The 24,697-nt window shown below is 37.5% G+C and overlaps 2 protein-coding genes across 5 annotated transcripts in view; one reads left to right on the plus strand and one right to left on the minus strand.

Annotated features, from left to right (window-relative positions):
• The first annotated feature begins 2,533 nt into the window (after window positions 1-2,533).
• On the plus strand, window positions 2,534-3,022 carry LOC120105420. The gene has a single exon (XM_039117836.1). It carries the CDS (start codon window positions 2,534-2,536, stop codon window positions 3,020-3,022), a length of 489 nt encoding a protein of 162 aa, XP_038973764.1.
• Window positions 3,023-10,131: 7,109 nt separating this feature from the next.
• LOC103697031 overlaps window positions 10,132-24,697 on the minus strand; it is a 48,520-nt gene continuing 33,954 nt past the window's right edge. For 2 of the 4 annotated variants that reach the window (XM_039117853.1, XM_039117850.1), the window contains 8 exons: window positions 21,402-21,521; window positions 21,042-21,060; window positions 16,191-16,269; window positions 13,406-13,725; window positions 11,495-11,610; window positions 11,316-11,409; window positions 10,742-10,891; window positions 10,132-10,631 (listed from right to left, as the gene is read on the minus strand). In XM_039117853.1, coding sequence (XP_038973781.1) covers window positions 10,835-10,891; window positions 11,316-11,409; window positions 11,495-11,610; window positions 13,406-13,725; window positions 16,191-16,269; window positions 21,042-21,060; window positions 21,402-21,521 — 805 coding nt within the window. In that variant the 3' untranslated portion in view covers window positions 10,132-10,631; window positions 10,742-10,834. Of the gene's footprint in view, window positions 10,667-10,741; window positions 10,892-11,315; window positions 11,410-11,494; window positions 11,611-13,405; window positions 13,726-16,190; window positions 16,270-21,041; window positions 21,061-21,401; window positions 21,522-24,697 lie in introns of all 4 variants that reach the window. The other 2 variants (XM_039117852.1, XM_039117851.1) reach the window with 2 other exon arrangements.

The raw sequence follows: 24,697 nt of genomic DNA on the forward strand, positions 1-24,697 counted from the left end.
GCGTTGGTTAGCTTCTCTTTGATTAGTTAAAACGCCTTCTTTTGTTCTTCTCCCCATCTAAATCCGACGTTCTTCTTGATCACTTCGGTAAGTGGTGCGGCTATGCTACTAAAGTCCTTCATAAACCGCTAGTAAAAACTAGCAAGTCCATAAAAACTACGAACACTGCCTACATTTGTGGGACTCGGCCACTCTTGGATTGCTCATACCTTCTTTTCATGAACCTATAAGCCTTGTGCACTAACAACAAATCCTAGAAATACAAACTTATCGGTGCAAAAAGTACACTTCTTCATGTTAGCAAATAACTTTTCTTTCCTAAGCACTTCTAAAACCGATTTCAAATGTACGACATGATCATCCAAGTTTTTGCTATAAATGAGTATATCATCAAAATAGACAACAACAAACCTGCCTATAAATGCATGCAAAACATGATTCAAAAGTCTCATAAAAGAACTTGGTGCATTAGTCAAACCAAAAGGCATAACAAACCATTCATACAAAGCATATTTTGTTTTAAAAGCAGTTTTCCATTATCACCTTCTTTCATTCTAATCTGATGATAACCACTCTTTAAATCAATCTTAGAGAACACACAAGAACCATGCAACTTGATATGATCCAGCTCAAGTTGATGACATGCTTGATGAACTCCATGGTTCCACTATCTTTTCTAAAATTGATTTGAAATCTGGATATCATCAAATTCAAATGAAAGAGGGAGAGGAGTGGAAAACTGCTTTTAAAACAAAACATGGACTTTATGAGTGGTTAGTTATGCCCTTTGGATTAACTAATGCGCCAGCACTTTTATGCGCTTAATGAATCATGTCTTGCATAAGTTTATTGGAAAATTGTGGTTGTCTACTTTGATGATATATTGATTTACAGCAAGAACTTGCATGAACACTTAGGGCATTTAAAGAATGTTTTACTTGTGCTAAGAAAAGAGCAATTGTATGCTAACCTTAAGAAGTGTACATTTTGTTTGGACAAAGTTGTATTTCTTGGCTTTGTTGTAAGTGCTAGAGGTGTGGAAGTTGATGAAGAGAAGGTAAAGGTGATCAAAGACTGGCCTTAACCAACTACCATCACCGAAGTTAGGAATAGAGGGAGTCTAATGAGGACCTCTCTCTCTTCCTCCCTCCCTCTCTTATTTCTCTTCTTCCTTCGTGATCATCCTTGATTCTTCTTGTTGATTACGATTGTTCCTTCTTTTCTCTCTTCTGTAGTTGGATTAGCCTCTTTTTGATCCGATTACTTTGGTGAAATTTTTTTTTTCTGTGGGATTGTTTGGTTCTGGTGGGCTCTTCTTTTCACCTCTTTGATGGATTCTCTTTCGAATGATAGTGAGGTGAAGAAGAATCTTGTTGGTGGTGGAGTTATTGGTTGTTTAGGCCCTGGTTGCAGTGCTTTGAATCTTGATCCTAGTGGGTCTAAGTGTGGTGGTGCTGCTTCTTCAAAGGTTGTTCTTGGTGACAAGAAGGGAGTGATGGATGCTAGTTCTGCACGAATAGCCTTGGGGTTGCCAAATACCAAGGTTGGAGATATTAATGGTGGCATTCAAGTTGCTGGGTTGGATCATATGGTGCATCCTCTTGGAGGTGAGAATGCAGGTCGGTTTGGAGCTATTGGTGATGGTGGTGTGCCTCCTCAAGGGGCAATACAGCCTCCTACAGCGTCACTACTCTTCCCTCAACAACTGCTGCAAAATTCAAATTGAGATTTTTCTATTGATGGCAAAGGAGCTATTTTCGGAAGTAAATTACTACCTATGAATGATGCTGATTATGAAGGAAACTTTCCTTCCTTGCAAGCTAGTAATTGTGGGAAGAATTTCAAAAATCTGCTGGCTTTGGAAAATTCAAATCTCTCCAAATTAAGTCAGCCATCCTCTCCTTCCATTGTCTCTCAAGCCCAACTAGGTAACTTTCCTACATTGCAAGCTACTATTTTTGGGAATCATTTGAATTATCAGTTGCCTTTGGGAGATTCATTTATCTCCAAAAAAAAGTCAGCCAGCCTCTCCTTCAAGTTTGAATGCTCAAGGCCTCGGAGTGGGCTATGATCTTGTGGGGGCCGTGCATACCAATAGGCCTAGTGTGATTGTGGCTGAAAATCCTAAAGTTCAGCCTAGCTTTATTAATGTATTGCGTGGGCCTCAATTGGTAGTACATCCCAAGACCTCTCATTCGTTGCATTATGAACCACTATTGAGAGAAGAAGGTCGGTTAAGGTGCTACCACCTCCTAGCATTGTTGAAGAAGGGTGTGAGGTATGGAAGGCTACTCTCATTGGCTACTTTGTTGGAAATAAGCTCCCATTTCCAATTGTGAATTCGATTGCTCATAAGATATGGGGTAGTTCGGGATTGAAAGAGGTTCTAGCTTCTGAAAGTGGCTTCTTCTTCTTCAAGTTTGATAGCGTTGAGCATGCATGCAACATCCTAGACAAGGCTCCTTGGCATATGGTGAATAGGCCGCTAGTGCTTAAAAGATGGCAACCTAACTTGAAGTTGGCCAAAGAAGATATGCGGAAGATCCCGGTGTGGGTTCGGCTTTACAATGTGCCACTTGAATATTGGACGGTTCAAGGCTTAAGCTTTGTGGCTAGCGCTATTGGGATTCCTTTGCATGCGGATCACATCACCCTTGCAAGGAAGCGACTTAGTTTTGTTCAGGTCTGTGTGGAGATTGATGCTTCTGAGGATCTCATTAAGGAATTTGATTTGCAATGCCCTAATGGCGAGCAAATATGTGTTGTTGTTGACTTTGAGCGGCTGCCTCATAAATGTGGACTTTGTGGAGTATTTGGCCATTCGAATGGCACTTGCCCTAAGGTGGCCAAGGAGAAAACAAAGCAAGTTTGGGTTCCTAAGATCGATGGTGGTGACAAAGTGGTGCCTAAGGTGGGTTCTACTAGTGAAGGTGAATTGCAAGAAGTTACAAGGCGTAAAAAAGGAAAGTCACTGGTGGAATGTGGGGTACCTTCAACTTCTCATTGTGAGAATAAAGGTTGACAGCACCTTGTGGGCGTGAATTGGAAGCAACACCATCTAATGCGATTGTTTTACATTCACCTAGCTCGGAGAGGATGGATGAGAAGTCCACGCTTCCATTCATTGCTTTTGAGGACCTTCAGGATAATGTGGAATTTGAAGAGGGAGAGTGTTATTTTTCTGAAAATGATGTTGAAGAGCATACACCCAAAATGGATGAAGCTACTCCACAACCGCTAGCTATTTGTGCTGATGGTGCTACTACTCCTATGGCTAATCAGTTGGCTATTAAGGCAAAGGACTCGCTTGAAAAAAAGCAGATGAAAGGGTCAGGTGACAAGGGCAAGAAAGGGCGGAAATACTACTCCCCGAGGGGGGGTAAACGGAGGTAATCCTTTATGGAGCTTGATTTCTCTCTCTTTTCTTAGTTTTAATGATTATTGGCTGTTGGAATGTTATGGGTTTGAATGACCCTTTCAAGCATTCAGAAGTGCAACAACTTATTTTGAAAGGAAAGATTGTCACTTTGTGGTTTGGTCAAAACTAAAGTTAAAGAGAGAAATAAAGAAAAGGTGGCGAACACCATCTTTCGAAATTGGGATTTACTGTGCAACTATAATGCTTCTTCTCATGGACGGATTTGGATTGGTTGGAATCCTCAGGAGGTGGATGTGGTTTTATAAATTCATCCGACCAAGTGATGCATGTGCATGTTAGGAATCTTGCTAAGAATTCCTCTTTCATTATCTCGATTGTGTATGGTGATAATTGCCCTATTAAGCGGAGTGAATTGTAGGCTGATTTAGTTTCTCGCAATGTGGGATGGGAATCTTCTCCATGGGTGCTCATGGGGGACTTCAATGATATAAAGTCACAAGAGGAGATGGTTGGGGGCTCTCATAGTTGGCCTTATTGGCATAATGACCTTGCTACTTATTTATTTCAATCTGGCCTAAGTGATTTACGACAGAATGGCTGTCTCTTCACGTGGTCTAATCGGCGGACAAGGCTCCTATTATGAAGAAGCTAGATCGGGTCCTTGCCAATTTGAGATGGGAGTGTGACTTTTCAGGCTTTGAAGCTTACTTTCCTCCCTCCGGTGTTTCAGATCATTCTCCAATGGTGGTAACACTTGCTGCCTTACCTTCGCGAAAAATACCATTTAAATTCTTTGATCTTTGGGCTGAGCATCCGCAATTTCTATCCGTGGTAGCTAAGGCATGGGCTATAGATGTAAAAGGAAGTCCGATGTATCAACTATGCCATAAGTTGAAGCATTTGAAAGGGGAGTTGAAAAAGTTCAATAAGGAGTTCTTTACAAATTTGCCTCGGCGAGTGGTGTGAGCTAAAGAGGCTTTGGAGAAGGTGCAACGTATGATTCAGCATCATCCCCTTGACTCAACTTTTCACACCGAGGAGTCAAGGCTCATTAAGGATTATTTGGAGTTGAGCAGAACGGAAGAAAGTTTTTTGAAGCAAAAGGCTCGGGTTCAGTGGCTGAATTTGGGAGACAAGAATTCGAGGTTCTTCTTCTAATCTATGAAGCTTTTTCAGAGTCGTAGCAAGATCACATCTATTTCTACTGATGATGGGGCTCAGGTGGAGACTCCGGGTGAGGTCAGTGACACCATTGTGCAGTTCTTTCAGAATCTTCTAGGTTCTCATGCGGTTGCGGGTGTTGATGAGGACATGCTTCAGCGAGTCCTTCCAAAGCGGCTCGCTGAGATTCAGAGGGAGGATTTAGATCGATCTGTTTCAGATGATGAAATAAGGATGGTGATGTTCTCTTTGAAGGATAACAAGGCTCCCGGTTTGGATGGTTTTAGTGCTGGCTTCTTTAAGAAGGCTTGGAATATAGTTGGGGCAGATGTCATAGCGGCTATCCAATCTTTTTCTCCTCCGAGCATCTTCTGAAACAAGTAAATGCTATAACACTTTCTTTGATTCCTAAGGTTCAAAACCCTACCAAGGTAAAGGACTTTAGACCAATTTCTTGTTGTAACACTGTTTACAAGTGTATTGCAAAGCTCATAGTAAATAGGGTGAAGGTGGTACTTCCGGAATTGGTGGGACCTTTCCAAACGGCCTTTGTTGTGAGTCGACATATTAGTGATAATATTATCCTCTGCCAAGAGTTAATGCGGAACTATCATCACTCTGGTGGCTCTCCGAGATGAGCTCTTAAGGTAGATCTAATGAAGGCATATGACTCCGTTCGGTGGAATTTTTTACTGGCTGTATTACGCATTATGGGGTTTCCGGATAGAGTTGTTAGATGGATTGCAGAGTGTATCTCCACTACTTGCTTCTCCATCTCTATTAATGGCGAACTTCATGGATTCTTCCCTGGGGGTCGAGGCTTGCGGCAAGGGGATCCTATGTCACCTTATCTTTTTGTCCTAGCCATGGAGGTCTTTTCGGGTTTGATGGCTAATATGGTAAGGGACAGTGGTTTCAAGTACCATTGTCGTTGTGAAAAGAAAAAGATCTCTCACTTGTGCTTTGCAGATGATCTTATGATTTTCTGTAAAGCGGATTTGGCTTCTGTGTCTTTGATCGGTGGTTGTCTTCAGCAATTTCGAGACTTCTCTGGACTTATACCAAATCCAGATAAGAGCAGCATGTTCATTTGTGGAGTGCCTTCCGATCTTCGAATGCAGCTTTTGGATATCCTCGGGTATAATGAAGGAGCGCTTCCGATTAGGTATCTTGGTTTGCCGCATATAATGACTAAGTTAAAGGCTACTGATCATAAGATGTTGGTGGACCTGATTATTGCCAAAACCAAGAGTTGGACTTGCCGTGCTCTCTCCTTTGCAGGTAGATTACAACACATCAAATCTATTTTGTTTTCCATCCAAGTTTATTGGTCCTCCTTATTCATCTTGCCCAAATCAATTATTAAGAAGGTAGAATCCACTTTACGCTCTTTCCTTTGGAAGGGTTGTGAGCTTAGCACTAGATGTGCGAAGGTAGCATGGGACAATATTTGTTTGCCTAAGGAGAAAGGGGGTTTGGGCATTAAGAACATGGTGACTTGGAATAGGGCAGCCATGACCAAACACTTATGGGCTCTCTATAATGATGACGGTAACTCTCTTTGGTCTTCTTGGGTTCGCTCTTATCTTTTGCAAGGTAGAAGTATTTGGGAGATCAAATGCCCCAGGGATTGCTCTTGGAGTTGGCGGAAGATTCTTAGTCTTCGTAGCCTTGTCCGATGGAAGCTGAGATATTGAGTGGGCAATGGGAGTAGTATTTCACTTTGGTTTGACCATTGGCATCCCCTTCGTCCTCTTATTGAGGTATTTGGGGAAAGGTTTATCTATGATTCTGGCCTTGGGCAGAATGCCAAGGTGGAGGCTATTATTGACGGCCAGGAGTGGCTGGCCTATCTCTCGCTACCCTGCATGGCTTGAGCTCATTAGTAGTACTCCTACTTCATTCCGGCCAGATAGCAGAAGGCCGGATGTCTTGTAGTGGATTGATACTCCGAAGGGTTCCTTCTCTGTTCGTGGTGTTTGGGAGTCGTTGCGCCCATGGACTGGTGGAAGCTTGTTTGGCATAGCCAAGCTATTCTAAGGATGTCCTTTATTCTTTGGTTAGCCATCCAGGATGCTTTGTATACTCAAGCTAAGCTTATACGCTTTAGCATTATTCAGATCGCCCAATGTGTTTTGTATGGGGGTGGGCATGAGGATGTGGATCATTTATTTTTTGAGTGCCCATTCTCTCAGCACATCTGGTCCGTTCTTTGTGCCAAGTGTAATATTCCGTGGGCCTCGAGTAGATGGATGGATACAATCTCTTGGCTTTCTCAAATGGATGGTCATTCACTCTTGGGTCGAACTGCAAAGCTTATGGTGGCAGCTGCGGTCTACTACATTTGGAGGGAACGTAATGCTCGTTTGCATGGCGATGGCCCTACACATGAGTATTCTTCTGAGAGAGATTACTTTTTGTATTGTGACTCGGATTAATCTCACACGGGGTGTGAGTCCATCTCCTGCTAATAGATGGCTTCACAGTTCGTGAGGATTCTCTGATGATATCTTTTGATACTCTCATCATTTTGTTCTTACAAGCTTTGTAGTTAGTTGTTGTGGCTAGAGGGGTATGCCCTCCTAGCCTTTGATTTCTGGGGTATGCCCCTGTGCATTTGTACGTCATTTCTTCAATTTGGATATATACACACTTACCTTTATCCAAAAAAGAAGTTAGAAGCTTCCATGGCTTGGCGGGATTCTACCGAAGGTTTGTTCCAAACTTTAGCACTATGGCTGCTCCATTGACAAAAATCATTAAGAAAAGTGTTGAATTCAAATAGGGTGAAGCACAAGAGAAAGCATTCCACACCTTGAAAGAAAAGCTAAGTTCTGCCCCTTTATTACTTTTACCAGATTTCTATAAACTTTTGAAATCGAATGTGATGCTTCTGGTATTGGTATAAGTGCTGTCCTAATACAAGATAAGAGACCCTTGGCTTACTTTAGCGAGAAGTTGAGTGGAGCTGTCTTGAACTGCTCCACCTATGACAAAGAACTCTACGTATTGGTGAGAGCGTTAGAAACGTGGCAACACTGCCTATGGTCAAAGGAGTTTGTTATTCACATCGATCATGAATCTTTGAAGCATTTGAAGAGCCAAGGTAAGCTTAATTGAAGGCATGCTCGTTGGGTTGAGTTTATTGACATGTTACCCATATGTTGTCCAATACAAGCAAGGTAAAAATAATATTGTTGCTAATGCTTTATCAAGAAGGTATTTCTTCTTTCTACTCTTTCAGCAAAGTTTTTGGGGTTTGAACATATCAAGAAGTTGTACCCACAAGATTCTGAGTTTTCAACAGTTTTTGAAGCTTGTGAAACAAAACCTTTTGAAAAATTTTATGGGTACTTATTTCGGGAAAATAAGCTTTGCGTTCCGAAGTGTTCTTTACGTGAGCTTCTTGTCAGGGAGTCTCATGGGGAAGGATTAATGGGACATTTTGGTATTTTTAAAACTCTGAAAATTTTGAAAGAACATTTCTTTTGGCCTCACATGAAAAGAGATGTTGACAGAATTTGCAACAGATGTGTCACTTGTAAAAAGGCCAAATCAAGAGTGAAACCTCATGGATTATACAAAGCTTTACCTATTCCTAGTCACCCTTGGACTGATGTTTCTATGGATTTTGTTTTAGGTTTACCTAGAACTAGAAAGGGAAAAGATTCAATTTTTGTTGTTGTGGACCGATTTTCTAAAATAGCACATTTCATCCCTTGTCATAAAACTGATGATGCCGTTCATATTGCTGAATTGTTCTTTAGGAAAGTTGTTCGTCTTCATGGTCTTTCTAAGACAATTGTTAGTCATAGGGATGTTAAGTTCCTTAGTCATTTTTGGCGAGTTTTGTGGGGTAAGTTGGGAACAACTTTGTTATTTTCTACTATTTGTCACCCTCAAACAGATGGTCAAACAGAGGTTGTGAATCGGACTTTAGGTACTTTGTTGCGTGCTATAATTAAAAAGAATTTGAAGACTTGGGAAGATTGCATTCCTTTTATTGAATTTGCTTATAATAGAACTGTGCATTCTTCTACTTCTTATTCACCATTTGAAGTTGTTTATGGTTTTAACCTATTAACTCCATTGGATTTACTTCCTTTACCTGTTAACAAGATTACCAGTTTAGATGGGAAGAAGAAAGCTGAAAAGGTGAAGAAAATCCATGAAGAAGCATGCCAACATATCCTTAAACGAAATGAGCAAGCTGCTGCCCATACCAAAAGAGGAAGAAAGGAAGTCATTTTTCAATCAGGAGACTTGATTTTGGTACATTTTTGCAAAGAGAGATTCCCTAGCCAACGAAAATCAAAGCTCGATCTATGTGGGAATGAGTACTGGAAATATCAATGATAATGCTTACAAAATTGATCTTAAAGGTGAGTTTCATATTAGTTCTACCTTTAATGTTTCTGATCTCTCTCTCTTTTATGCAGATCTTGATTCAAGGACGAACCCTTTTCAAGAAGGGGAGAATGATATGATCCAGCTCAAGGACTTTGACAAGGACAAAGAAGATGCTTAAGATGATGTGGAGATTCCAATTGGGCCAATCACAAGAGCTCGGGCCAAGAAACTTCAAGAAGCTGTCCAAACTTTATTAACTCAAGCCCAAGGAGAAGGTTCTAGCCCACATGAAGATTTGGACTTGAAGATGGTTAATATGTGGCAAGTCCATTTCGACAATATCCAGCCCAATTAATTATTTAACATGGAAAAGAGGAGTCTAAACCTTTCAAATTCGGACTCCTCTTTATGGTGCATTTATCATAGGCTTTTGGAAGGCTAAAGGACATTTTGAGGCTTGCAAATGAAGGATGAACCTAGTCAAAATAGTTGAGTTTTGCTGCAACTTCCCAAGGTTAATTAATTGTTGCTAAGACTTTAAGTAGTCTTAACTTGTTTCATCTTTACCAACTTTCATTTAATGTTTGTCTAGTGAGTTCAATGCACCCAAGGCTTGTTTTGCTTATTGATACATAGCCTCAGGAAAGACCGGACGTTTTGGCTTTGAAGCTGGATATGGCCAAGGTCTAATGGTCCGTGACTCAATATTCCACCACCTTGGTTTTTCTACTCATTTTAGAAAATTGACATATGGCATGTATATCTTCATTGTCATTCTCTATTTTTTTTAGATAAGGAGTGGGAGAAGGTTTCTTTCGACCTACGCATGGTCACACGCAAGGCTGTCCCTACCTATTCATTGTATGATCTGAAGCTTTCTCAAGATGGATGAGATAGAAAGAGGCAGAGGGCTCCTTGCAAGGTGTATATGAGCCTAGGATAGCTCAACCTATAGCACTTTTGATGTCTGCTGATGATCTTTTTATTTTTAGGTGAGCAACTATATGGGAGTTTTCCGATCCGGGTTTAATTTCTATGTTCTCAGAATTACTCTCTCCCTTTATTTTTTTTTCTTATTGGTCTCTATTGTTCACTTTACATGTGGACCAGTTTAGATTGAATTTGAATGTATATAACGGAGCAGAGCTGAAAAACTAAATAAATTGGGAGAAAGCAGCACACACACACAGAGAGAGAGAGAGAGAGAGAGAGAGAGAGAGAGAGAGAGGCTACAGGCTATCTGAGAGGAGCAATAGAAGAATTTCTCATTAGGTGATCTATTTATTTAGAATTTGAGTCGCTGCATCCAAACACATAAATTTGACTGTTTTTCCTTATGAAAAATTGTTTGAATCATACCAAATCATCAAAAATCCATGCCAGTCTGCATATGATCTTCGAAAGTTCTTTTTTTTTTGTGGCACAAGATATTCGAAAGTTCTTTGCCTTAGCTCCACAGCCACAAAACGGACCAAGAGCTAGTACTTGCTCAAGTTCCATCAATTACAGAATATGGTCTGGAGAAGGAAGCTCCAATCACATTACAAACCTACTGGGAATTCATAAGTCCACTTACATTTCAAAGTTTGTTCTTGCGGTACCTCTATTTATAATCCCAGTTCGGCAGATTGGAACTTTGAAACAACCCCATTATGTGTAAGCCCTGACAAAGGAGGGCAGGGATGCAGTTATGTTCTCTGACGAGCCAGTCCCATGAATAAGAGCAAGATTCTGCATCCATCTGGAGTGCATAACATCAGTTGTCATATATATCATCTGAGAGAGGAAGGCAACAATTCAGAAATCATTTGACAAAGTGTAGCTATGTGATGACAAGAAATGAGGGACAACCTTGAACTTCATGCAGCACATAGTATGTCCTCAAGAATTATCGCGCTATTGGCTTCATTTCTTCTGATGCATTATTTGTTAGTTTAAACTGAACTACTTGGGCTTGTTAATGCTTACGCCAAGATATTGATCTAGAACGTTCCTGAATGCCTGCAATTCATTACACAGTTTTGCTCAAATTCACGAGATACAAATACAAGCATCCTTGAAAACTCCAAGCCCTGATTAATAGCAATTGTCTTTCAATAGAGGCTAAAACCATGGAAAAGGTCTAGAATATAATGTAACTGAAGCAGTAAGAAAAGGTCTGTTTTCTCTCCTCAGTATGCTTCTTTCGGAAATTAAGAAAACACATTTGGAAAGGCAATGGTGATAAAACGCTGGATCCTATGTATGCGTGGATATCTAAAGGAATCAAGTCTAATCTAAATAGAATAAGTAATGGAGATCTAGTAGAAGAAGCATCAAGACATTATTCTATGTCTAAGGATACAATATCTCATTCTAGTTATGCCAGACAAATTATAAAGAAACTAATTTAAGATAGAATAGGCCACTCATGCATATGAGATACCTGAAAAGCAAACAACTCCTTTCCATTCAAAATTGAATCCATTGCAGCATACTGATCATCGAATATGCTATAGAATAGCTGGTAAAATTCATCCCTGCACGAAATGTAATGGAGAGACTTCACAAATATTGTCTATGTGAACCTATTAAAAAGGTAAGACACATTAGGATTATCCATACTGTTGTTCTTTAGTGGTCTGTTGATCCATCCCATCAAACTTCCGTGTAAGAACTTCTGCTGCTGTTGGTGAAAGCATGTGCAGGATGAGAGCCTCTAATGATCTTGGGAAGTGATGCTAAAAAGAATGGTATAGTGATAGATTTCAATAAGTTGCCATTTCAAAAGAAAGAATGCAATCATGTTGCCATAATAAATAAATAAACAAATAATACTATGATAGTCAACGTGACAAAATTTGATTAACATCATATAAATATAATCATCTTTTCTGTCATTCCACAGGGGGAAACTATTTTGTCCTGACCAAGACAAATTTAAGTAAGGTCCCTTAATTGAACAAATGACATTATGGACTTTCAACTCTATCTTAAATGTTAAGAACAACAATCCAATCTCGATATACTTGATTGAAGTAATAGAGATTTTTTCAATATCTCATCAAAGTGGGTGGCTAATAAAAATACAAGACAGATGATCCAATAGGAAAACATATAATGCACTTTCAACTTGATGAATTACACTACCTGGCTTTGAAACACAAACTTTGATGCCAAGAACATTACTCATTACAAAATCTTCTCAATTTAGCTAAACAGCTAATGCAAAATCATACTATCTTGACATAAACATATTCAACCATCTCTTGAACATGTCCCCAAACTTGCCAAAATATGTCTGTCATGTTTCTCATATTTTCTGTTCAATAAATTCTCCTGAAATGTTGTACTTTGACATATGTCAAGTTTCTCCACTCTTAACATATTTTGACGTCTAACATTGACCCGGTGATGGCGGATAAAAACTATTAACTGATCTTAGATATTTTTTGTATTTTCGGAACTTTTATTTAGGTTCCTTTAGAAGTGGGTTTTAGAGTCTTATTTTCAATGGAATTGGTGGACAAGTACTACTTTATGTATATGTTGGTTTGGATAAGTCAAATTTTAACCATTTTAGGTGCCTTTTTACATAGGAACTTGTATGATTCCAGATTTACATTTTTAGGAAACTTTCAGGTGTAAAGAGTTTGAAGTTAGAGAAGAAGTCATAAACAGTCTATAAAAGGGTCTATCAGAGCTCACAAATTATTGTACATGAAAATATTGAATGGATGAGAAATTTCTAATTGGACAGGTTCAGCCCCTTCTATCCCTTCTTCTGTGTTTCTTTCTTCTTTTTGTCTATTCTGCTTCTCTTCCTGTCCTAGTAGAATGTCGATCTTTTCTTTGATTTTCTTCTTAACCTTTTTGTATATCATTTATATTATATTAAGAAAAGATCTGCATGCACTTTTGCTGAATTTCACTTATAGGTCAACTATAGATCCTTTTGTCTAGCCTAAAAACCATTAAAATATTGTTCCTCCCATCTTTCTCCATCACCAAAACCCTAGAGCAGGTGTATTTGAATCTTTATTTGATCACAGCAGCCAAAATATCTCTCTTCTGCCTTATTTCCAAAAACTAGACAAGCAATAAGCTTGATCAGAAATCTAGATTGAACTCATCCATAGGACCTTCCACACATATGTAGGCCATCTTTAATTTGTCCTACAAACCAAGTGACGTTGAACCATCAGCTTATGAACTAATTACAACTTTATGATGTTAAAAAGTTAATATGGTTCATAACGACAGCTTCTATTTACAAAAATTAAGGCAACACAATTACAAAAATAATATGCCAACAAAAGATTCAATTTCATAACACTCACTTGTTTATAATTTTTTTCTGCGAAGGAATTAGATAGTAAAGATAAGTTATGTAGAAGTAGAACACTTATGTATGTTATGTTTAAAATTGTTTATTTCTATGTAACTTATGGCATTTATAGTGATGCATCATTATATTATAGTCTAAGAAAAAAAAATCACAAAATCAACATGATTAGTAAGAAAATTCATGCTTACCACCAGGACTAGTAGGATTCTGTGTAGTAAAAGGGGTTCAACAGCCAAAAAGATGCTTGCAACAGGATCATTTTCCATAAGACAAGAACCATCTGTTGCAATCTGCTTGTATTCAGCCCTTGAATTGACTGATAGATCTTTCAAAGAATTGGAATCCACAGCTTGATCTTGGCCACTAGCTTTAACAGTGTCATGAACCAAAGATAAAAGTTCATATAGCAGACGAAGTGCATGGGGTTCTAGCTGCTGCAACAGACCATGCTTGCCACAAATCCCTTTTGAGCCCTCTTTCTGGTGATTGGAATCAAAGTCATGGTCACCTGTAATTTGATAAGACAATCATTGTAACTTTGGCAGGACAATCTTTCTGCATAGTAGACAAGTTTATGCTTAATATCCAGAACAAAGCACAATGAAACTTTGACAAAGAAGACAATTTAAGGATAGGCATGCAATTTTTGTAATAAAATCCAAGTATTATAAAGAATTTATATCTCGCTATCCAAAACTTCAAGCATGAATCTCATTTTTTAACTGTGTTGAGAGTAAGGCAGAGTTTCTAAAATACACAACTAGTTATTCCAATTTAAGGTAACAGAATAATGGTGCAAAATAATACTTAGAAATGCCAATTAGAAAAAAATCCTAAGGGCTGAAATTCTACAAATTAACTACAAATGAACATCACAAGTGCATTCCATTAATGTTTCTTAACAATGTTTATTGCTAAGCGTGTACTCTGGTGAAACTACCTTACAAATAAGCCAATTAGATATGCATCCAGCATCTCTAATACTGCCCTTGGGGTGCCATTTCATCAACTGTAAACTAGAGGCATTGACCAAAAGGAATGGCGACCAGATATGCCACATGTACGATATTTACCTAGATCATACTTAAGTCTGTAACACTCTGCCTATCCAAAGAGTAACTCTCATATACATTATGTTGTCATGTGTTGGATTATCATTAAATAAAACTGATATATGATATTTAAATGATGTGAAGCATGACTTTTTACTTCTTAAAAAATTTGTATTTTTTTTTTACTTCTTTCAGCACAGAAAAACTGAAAATATAGGTCAGAAACCATAAAGAGTAACAAAAACTACAACTTAGTGTCAAGTATTTTTATTGTTTGTCTTTAATCCTTCTGATTTTTCCTTAATGTTCAAATATTTTCTTTTTTTTGGGTTGAAACTGCAAAAATTGGAGCCGGAACTAATGAAACTGCTAAAAGCTAAACCAAGTTTTCAATCCCTTGAAACATAACGAAGAGATCTCAGATAACAAAAGGTGAAATAGAGGATTGCGAAATAGAACACCTAAGATACTGTTCAAAGGGGTTTCATAGAGTACTTTAAATAGGACTTATGCATGATCTCATGCAATAATATTTGAGGTAGATTAAAAATTTTCTAGATTTAATTGTATATTCTCAACTGTAGGCAAATTTAAACTCAAAAGCTCAACAGTCCATTTTAGTTGCTTAATTGGATAAACGTTAAGCTTGATTAAAATGGTCTGCTTTGTATCAAATCTATTCTTGTGATATATGTTTGACTTAAGGCATGTTGGTAAGTGTCACAAGATAAAATATCTTTCTCTTAAAGGTTCCAGGCCCTCTTCATGAAGTCACTCCTCATTGTTCAGATATCATATCTCCATAGTGTTCAGCTAGCTGCTACTTCACTAATTCTCCTTCAAACTAATCCTTTTTGAATCATATTTGAAATATATCATTGATTCCAGTTGGTAACCCCTTAAATCCTTGGATGCATTAGCAACCAGCCTACAAATATTATAAATGTATAATCTATGAACATACAAGGAGAACAAACAGAAACATTTTTCGGTTCTTGTTATATAAGAAATACTCATTTTAACAAACATAATCATATTACCCTTCCATATTTGTCCATCATAGATCAGCCTAGAATTCTGGGTGTACTTGTGGAAGGTTGCATAATATCTTTTGAAATCTAAAGCAGCAACAGCGAGAAATTGTAGAGGTGCCTTTACGTGGATTTACTACATAATAAATGGATAATTAGGCAATGCCAACAAGAAAAAAAAAATAAGATGATGAATATGAAGTTACAATTATGACTTTATAATCTTTGGTTGAGGCACCATAATACACATGCATATGATAAAAAAGTTTTAACATTATATTGTTTAATTCTTGAGTTTGCACTATTTCTCGAATTAGTTGGGATAAGCCATGGTTAGGGTTTGCATTGGTTTCCTCTTTATATTTATCAGACTCCTAAAGAAATGGAAAAGAATTTTTTTAGCGAAAGGCAGGACGAGAACCTACAATTTTATTAGTTAATAAAATGCGGGACACCTGGACATAAGACTAATGACACACTTCCCGTACAGGCCATCAGACAGATGACAAAAACTGATTAAATTCCATTCTGAACACAAAAAAAAAGTCTGTTCCTATTATCATAGAAGTCAAGTAACAAATATGATCTAGGATGGAGAAAGAAAAACTTCACATCACAACAATGCCTCCACCAGCTCTCCAGGATGTTAACATGCTGAAGTGACACTTACGTGAGCTCACTTTTTTTTCCCAAATAGACACTTAGTTTTAACTACTCCACTATGACTACACCAGCTACTTCAAATCATGCCATGTAATACTAATTCTTTCACCACCAAACTCACGCGAGTATAGGGATGCTGGCACAAAAGCTTGAAAACTCCACAAAGTTATTAGTTATATATTTTCTGAAAATGCTTCATTAAAAAATGGCACGGAAGGAAAGCAAACCTTCTGAGCCTTCACGAGTGACTGCAGGATTTTCTGTACCTTTAAAATTGTGAACCATACTGTTGCGCAACATCTGATTCTGTCCTATACCAAAAGGAAGAAGAATCAATCCTTGCACACTTAAAATTTGTAACTTAAACATGAAAATCATAATAGGTACAAGAAATATGGCAACAAATCTCCAAATTAACAAATCATGGATGGACATAAAAAGGCCAAACATGACTCCTAGACAACCTTCACATGTGAAGAAGCAGACTTTGAATAGTTAATTCGTCTAAGTGGTTTATAAACTTTAAATAAAGCTCCAGAGTCCAGATATTAGTTGAATTAAAAGTTCGAACTCAACAATACATGGCACTTGTGCAGGTAAATAGGGAGAGTATGTGAGGACCCGTGCGGGCGTGTGTTTAGTCCCACATCGGTTATTCGCTAGGTAGATCTTGGGTACTTATACAAGATCAAGGAACCCAAATAATACTTTTCGACTAGCCTTTTTGGGTAAAGTCCTGGGTTGTTACAAATGGTATTATAGCGGATCTGGCCCATAACCTATGTGGACTAGATAACACTGCAACAGGGATCCATTGGGGCTAACCACAGGCCGATCGTAATGCTTGTGATTAGATTTGAATAAATTTAAACCCTTAGCCTGACGAGTATGTCATGGCTTAAACGAAGGGAGTATGTAAGGACACGTATGGGCGTGTGTTTAGTCCCACAGCGATTATTCGCTAGGTAGATCTTGGGTACTTATACAGGATCAAGGAATCCAAACAATATCTTCTGACTAGCCATTTTAGGTGAAGTCCTGGGTTGTTACACTTATCCATGATTATCCTTCATTAGCATGGTTTTCCATTCTGGCTAAAAGAAACAATTCCTAAGAGCTTTTGAAAAAAAATTCTATAGCAGCTGGTGTTAGAGCAGATTTCAGTGTAGGAGTAAGAAAGAAGCAACACAAAAAGCTAAGTTTGTATTTTCATAAGAATATCAATATAACAAGATGCACCTGTTCAGTGCATATGATACTTACAATATGACTAACATACAAAGTAATAGAACTAAAATTTGTCCATCAGATACCACATAATTAATAAAAGCTTGATTAAAAGTGGCTAAAGCATCTAGCAGTTTGTGCAGGAGAAAAGAGAAAGGGAGATTCCAAAGTGGGTGAAACAGGCTAAGAAATTGATTGTGAAGGATTAGATGATGAGAGATCCTCATCAACTATGTTTGGGTCTCTAGGAAGGATGATGATAAACTCACAAGCTTTCAAGTGACCAACAATGGTCATCAATGAATCTTTCCCAGCTTAATAATGAATTAATGATTTTTTGTTATTTTTCCTAATGTTATATGCTGAACATTTCTGCTACTTGCAGTGTTGGAGCTTGAGGCAAAGTTCTAACATTTCAATAAGTTCCTTGTTAATCTTAGAATTTGGTTATAGAAGCATTCAATGGGATTATCATCTTAAAATAACAATAATCAATTTGGTAGATGTTTAGGCTGCTTATTTCATACCCTATTTTTTCCATATATATTTCAATTATTCAAAAACAACCTAATTTTTGCTTGGGGACACCCACTAAAATTAGAATGGTTAGACACATGCAATATGATTGTCATACTGAAATAACAATACTCAATCAAGAAGTCCTTTAATGACGTTCAAGGAAACATAAGCATATACCTATCTATTCAATGTCCCTCTTTTTCATGTCTGTAATTCAACAGCAAATAATGCTTAAGATGTTCCTCATGTTCCTCTGCAACATTAGATTTGTTGCTGATGTGGCTAAACTTGCAAGCCATATCAGCAAACAAAAGTTACAGGCACATGGAAGGGGCCAGCCATTAGAAAAAAGAGAGGATAAGAAGGAGCACCTGCCTCCTCTCCCATATTCCACGCACCCAAGATTCCCTTCTGATGCAACAAGATTTAACATAAAAGCACCACATCAGCCAAAAACTGCAGCACACTGTTCACTGTTGCTGTTTAAGCTACAGTACCATGACATGTAACTGGATCTTTTTTTGTATTTTAGTCGATGCTTTATAGTTTTCTATTCATGACTAAGAGTCTTAATTTCTGTCACAATGGAGGCTAGTTGTTCTTATCAAGTAAATGTATTGCTTAGTTGTTTTTGGGTGAGATCATTTCCTTTTAAAACAGTCCTGGTACAGTTAGGAGAGGCGGCTTGCTGATGCTATTACAATAGATGCATATGTAGCTGAAAAAACAGAATGCAGAGTTTATTTTGAGATTAAAAAGTTGCTGCAGGCCTACATTCTTCTGCCCTATCTTCTTATTCTTATATTCTGCTGACCCTCTCTCCTTTTTCTACTCTTTCTTTAACTATTTTCTCTCTGCTGAGCTAAACACTGTTGTCTAACATCAGATTTCATGCTGATAATCAGATATGCAGTTGGATTTGCTTCCATTTCATAGCATCACTTGAAAGAGGCTTCCAAAGAAGTGCAAAATCAGAACTAAATTCAAATTTGAATCTAAATCTACCAGTGATCCCTTGATTTATTGGGGATTACACCACATCCCCCTGCCCTTGCCACCATGCGAAGGGGCAGGCTATCTCATGGAGTTATTTTATGGATCTCAGAATTTAGATTTGTTGTTTTTACAAGATCCCGTATGAAACATTGTATACTCAGATTGGATATTTGGGGAAAAAAATCTTCATCTTCTTCATCCATATTGTGACCCTCTTATTCTTCTCCTCTATTTCTTCTCATTCACTTTTCATTCTTTTATATCTTCTATTCCCATTTGTTAGTTTTTTCTTTGTTTTGCAAGAATAATTGTTAATTTCTGCTATTATAATGTGATCTGATACATATATCTCCCCCTATGCTCAACTTTCTTGCATCGGAATGTCTTCTTATGATTGCTTCATCATTATTATGTCATATTCCTGTGATCTCTGCATGACATCTTTGTACTCCTGCATGCTCGAATTTCTGGATAAAATTAGAACTTCTTTCATAACTGCATTATGGAACCATAGGAGATCCCAATCTAGTGGTTCCCGCATTCAATTTGTGCTGCAGAATATCTGGACAGCATCCAGAAATTGATCTAAAACCTTAATAGTCCTTGAAATAGAGCCACCAAACTTATTAGGCAGTCCTAACCCTAGGCCTGCAAGATGTGATAATAATGATAAAATAAAATGTAAATGATGATGGACTTTTAAAAACAAAAAATTGTGAAATGGACAAATATGAGCAGTTGATACCGTCTTTTCTGGTATTAACTAGTTTTGATCATTTCTTTAGTTCTTCACGAGACTAGATGACAGAAAAGCATTATTTAGGCCGAACAAGGGTCAGCAGCTATAGCTATTTTCTTGCTTTCAAACAGCTGGTGGAGGTTTGCAAAGTTAATGAACAAAAAGCGAGACAAATCTCTCAGAAAATTTGCACTTATATGGGGATTTGGAGTTCATCATAACTTTGAAACTTCTTGGAGTGCTTATACTGAAAGCTAATATAAGAAGAACAAGACTACACTAAAATAATGGCAGAACTATTTTAAGATAGACAGATATGAAAAGATTCCAAATTTCCTTAGTCATTAGCAATAATACAAGACAAGAATATGGCTGATTCGGGACTAACTCAGAGTCTATCCACTTCCATAAAAATCTTTACATTTTCAATGGTCAAAAAATTGAAATGCTTCTTTCTCATTTACTTAAATTTTCACATTCACTACCTCCATTGATAAGTATTCAAAATTAATCTTAAATTTCATCTTCCATATATGTTGTCCGATTTCGTACATATTGGAGAATTATCTTGCTCCTATTCTTCAAAGATTTCTAACCATATATATAGCCTTTTCAGTAAAAGAAGATCACTTAAGGGCTTGATTGATTAAAATGACACATAAACAGGTTTGGTCTTTCGGAGTATACACTGATTATATAACATCATCATGCCTTTTCGCATGTAAGCTTCAAATTACTTTAATAACAATGGTCATAATTTTATCCAAAAGCAGTGTCAAAATGTCACTAAAATATGTTTAGCATATCATTTATGATCTTAGTTTACTCATAAGTAACAAACTTGTTTACTGTGGTAATTATTTGCGACTATCACTTGACTCCTCACGTCAATTTACAATTAAAGTACCATTATTATGATCTAATGTTTATAAGATAACTTTGCATCTATAATTCCATCTAATATCAGGCAACCATAGTACTGATACTCCATGATCCTATCAGTCTCTTGCATACCAAGCCTCTCTATCATCCAACTACAGACTAGCATCCCATTTGATGCAAACTAATATAACATCATTTAAAGCAAGCACTGAAAATTTATGCACAAATAATTAACACCAATATGAGTAAACGTATGACAGGCTGTACATTAGCAATCAGGGCCAATAAATCATGGTGATGTTCATCCAAGAAGATGAACTTTAAAAAACAACAAAATAACAGATGCATTTCAAGTTAAATCACATTGACACTTGACCAACCTACATATTCAATTTACATTTGTTCCAACAAGTTGGGACTTTCAACTCCTGAAAGATACCTAAAAGATGTCAAAGGGAATATTAATCTCTCACAGCCAACAGGATTGATCCAAAACATGTACAAGATACAGTTGGAAAACTGGAGTAATCAGATACCATACATGCTCCAATTTTCTGCTTTCAGCTTCAACTCAATGAAATGAAGCGGGAAAGAGTTTTGCAGCCATACAAAGAAAGGGAAGTATGCTTACTATGTGCTTCCTTCATACATATAAAGATAACGAAAGGCAAAGTTTGTATCTATAAAGGAAAGATGAAATTAGTAAGATGCGCACCATCTCCTTGTCGACCAATCTTTTCTATGTGTCAATGGTTTGACAAGCATACGCCATCATAAAAAAGAAGAAAAAAAGTAAAAGAAATTGATGTCAGTTGTTTCACAAAGAAAGAAAGAACATAACATATTAAGAGAATTTCATAATCACCTAAACTTTATGCATATGATAATTTAGTGGGTTGCTCAGCATGCATTAGTTTGGCATAAATGATCTTTTCTACAATTACCATATACTATGTACAGAAAGCATGAATGCATGCACTCCAAAACAGACACCAACACTATTCAGCACAAATTAGATGCAATAGTACCTCTTAGCTACCCAAAGAAAAACAACCTGCAGAAACAAGAGTGGTACCTGCTCAATATCCGGCGTAAATAGTATCCATCCATATGTTCTAACATGCTAGACATCATATTTGACTTCCACCAAAAGTTCACTGCAATGGTCAATTCATTGCTATCCACTTGATGAAACCTGTTAAGAAGCTTATTCTAGTCACTAAACCGTAAAGAGAACAGAGAAGCAGGTTCAGCAAAAGTCTGGAAATACAATGTGATCAAGCCAGACACCATTAGCGTTGACACATAAAGTCTGATTTCTGAAAAATAAGGTGTAACTCTAAAGAGATAAATCAATTAATCAATCAATCTCAAACCAACTCTTACTCAATTAAAGCAATAAGGTAATAAAAGTACTTTTAACGTCCAATAACAGTAACTGCCAGATAAAAGAATATTACCAATTTAATTGCAAATATAGTGTAGTTCTTATCATGACATACATGTACAGATATTGAATCATGCTGAACAATGCAAGGTTTATTTACAGATCCTTTTTTGAAAATTATTCCAATAAAGGATAACATTTGCTACCATTACATGCTTTTTCAAATGTCTTTTCACCATCTCCATCCTTGTTTCCTTTGGTGTTTCCACCTTTTTTCTGACCCTTAAACACAAATTTAGGGCCACCAATGCCTTCTCAGGTTTCTGTCTTGCATGCCTATATTATTTGATTCAGCTCTCTACTACTTTTCCATATTCGATGCAGCTCTTTCATTTGCCCAAATGTACTCATGCATAGAAGTCTTTCAGGCTATACTTGAGGTTTTCAAGGTGCAACTTTGTCAAATCTCTATAGTGCAAGTATAACTTCTTGTCCTTCATGGAATAAACTTTCAGTTAACCATTGTGAATTATTTCCTTGTCAAGTAACTATAGTCTACATAAAATTACATACGCAATCATTGAAATGATATCACACATTACTTCATCTTTGTATCTGCTCATGTTATGGAGAAACAAAAAACACTTCTATGCTAAACTGTAATTCAGCCATGTCAGTGGACATGGAGAAGACCTATGCAGCCTCACCCCACATGTGGAGTGGTTGTTACAATGTTTTAAACCTATGATGCCTAAGTCAGAATGGAGCAACCTAACTGTTGCACCAAGGTAGACCTGGCCACGGTTCCGATTATGGAACCGCCGGTTCCGGTTCCACAAAAACCTAGAACCTTAACCGGAACCGAAAATAGTCGGTTCAGTTCCGGTTCCGGTTTTAAACGGTTCCGGTTCCGGTTCTAGAACGGTTCCGGTTCCGGTTCCGGTTTTAGACGGTTCCGGTTCCGGTTATAAAATTTTGAAAAAAAATAGATTGTGTAATTAATTTGGAAAAAAATTTTAAATACAAATAGATTATGTAATTAATAAAAAATGATAATTTGTACCTCATTTTATTATTTACTCATCAATAGAGGGGGGTCGGTAATTTGGATCCCAAGAATTTGGGTTTGGAACATATATTTCCTTGCCTTTATTTGAGCGGGAGGAAGACATTTTTGATAATTGGATTGGGAAAAATGAAAATATGGGAAGGTTATGAAATGTGTAGAGAATTGGAATAGATTGAATAATTGAGAGAGTGAAAAATTGAGAGAGAGAGATTGGAAGATGGAGTCATTGAGTGGTGTGGTGCAAAAATTGATTTGGAGAGGTATATAGTGTTGGGGATAATTTTTGTTTTCCAGAATGCCCCTCAAACTAGCCGTTTTTTAGTTGTTAGGAGGAGTAAAATAGTCGTTTCCCAAAATGCCCCTCAAACTAGCCGTTTTTTAGTTGTTAAGAGGGGTAAAATAGTCATTTTTTTCGGTTCGAACCGGAACCGAACCGCTGGTTCCAGTTCCGGTTCCGATTCCGGTTCGGTTCGGGTTCCGGTTCCGGTTCCGGTTCGGTTCCGGTTCCGGTTCGGTTCCGATTTCGGTTCCGGTTCGGTTCTGGTTCCGGTTCCATCAAACCTGAAATCTTAACCGAACCGTATTCCTCAAGGTTCCAGTTCTGTTAAGAACTGTGAGACACGGTTTCGGTTCCGGTCCGGTTCTTCCTGGTTCGGTTCCGGTCCGGTTCCCCGGTTAGAACCGAACCGTGGTCGGGTCTACACCAAGGCCTGCCCTCCACAATCATATTTCTATATGAATAACAAAAATGTTCTAAAAAATGTAAGACATGCACCTAGGAGGTATATAACAGCATATCAATATAACAGACAAAGAATTTGTAAACCTTCGCCTGAAATTTATCGTTAGATGCTTATCAAATTCCAATCACTTCTCTAGTTTTAAATTATTTTTGAAATAAATTCCTTAGCCCAATAAGTAAATAAATGAGCACAATTTTGACTAGTTCTGACTGTTTTCAGCCGTTTCAGCCTAAATCAACAGTGTTTTCGATTTGATGAACAAAATACATGTAGTATTTGTAACAGCCCAACAGGTTGGAACCAATAAGCTATGTTACATGTAATTGGGCATGTCAGGTTTGGGTGCATGCCAATGTTTTGGATCCTTCTACTATCAATGAACTTACCTTACAACCCAAAAAGTCATGTCCCAATGACCTCCCGGCTACCATACAGTTCCAGGAAGAAAATGACTCCCGCAATGGTTGTAGGACACCAATTCTCTCTTGAACGGGGGTATCCCACCTGTCCCGGTTGTGTCCAGACATTTGGGATGCACCGAGATGGTTGGGACAGACCAGGAAGCAAATTTTACTGCTTCATTTAACGCACAGGTGTCCTTGCTTCATTTACTGCCCTTAATCCTAGGGTGAAACAAAATGTCCATAGCAGACAACTTTATTTTCATGAAATCCATTCTAATACTGAGAATTACTCCTAGGCCATTTAAGTAGATCATAATTTTTACCATAAATTCTTGATAACATTTCAATAGGTCATCTTGCAGCCATGCATAAAAACAAAGCATGCATGATTTTACAAAGAACTACAGAATGTGATTACAAATGAAGTATTTCTCATGTTGATTAGCATATTTGTCATAAGCCATCCTTTTTCAAATATGGCACGTTAAAAACCTTCTCAAGCACTACCAAATCTGCTCTTTTAGTTCATTATTTATAGAGGACTTTTTCAAATTTCTTTGCTTGGACTTCTTTTCTTCAGTTTGGTTTTGGACTAAAATTCATTCATATAATCCAAATGAGAAGAAAAAACATTCTTTTCATTTTTTGCTTAGTTCCAAATATGAGTAAAAGCATGAAAGGCTTTCACTGAAAAAGGTTCCCCTTTTACAAACCAGTCCAAGCACAGTTCATTTGTGTTGCCATGACTTATTCAGACAAGATTCAGAT

Source organism: Phoenix dactylifera, unplaced genomic scaffold (assembly GCF_009389715.1).
Source record: "Phoenix dactylifera cultivar Barhee BC4 unplaced genomic scaffold, palm_55x_up_171113_PBpolish2nd_filt_p 000281F, whole genome shotgun sequence".
NCBI classification, from domain to species: domain Eukaryota; kingdom Viridiplantae; phylum Streptophyta; class Magnoliopsida; order Arecales; family Arecaceae; genus Phoenix; species Phoenix dactylifera.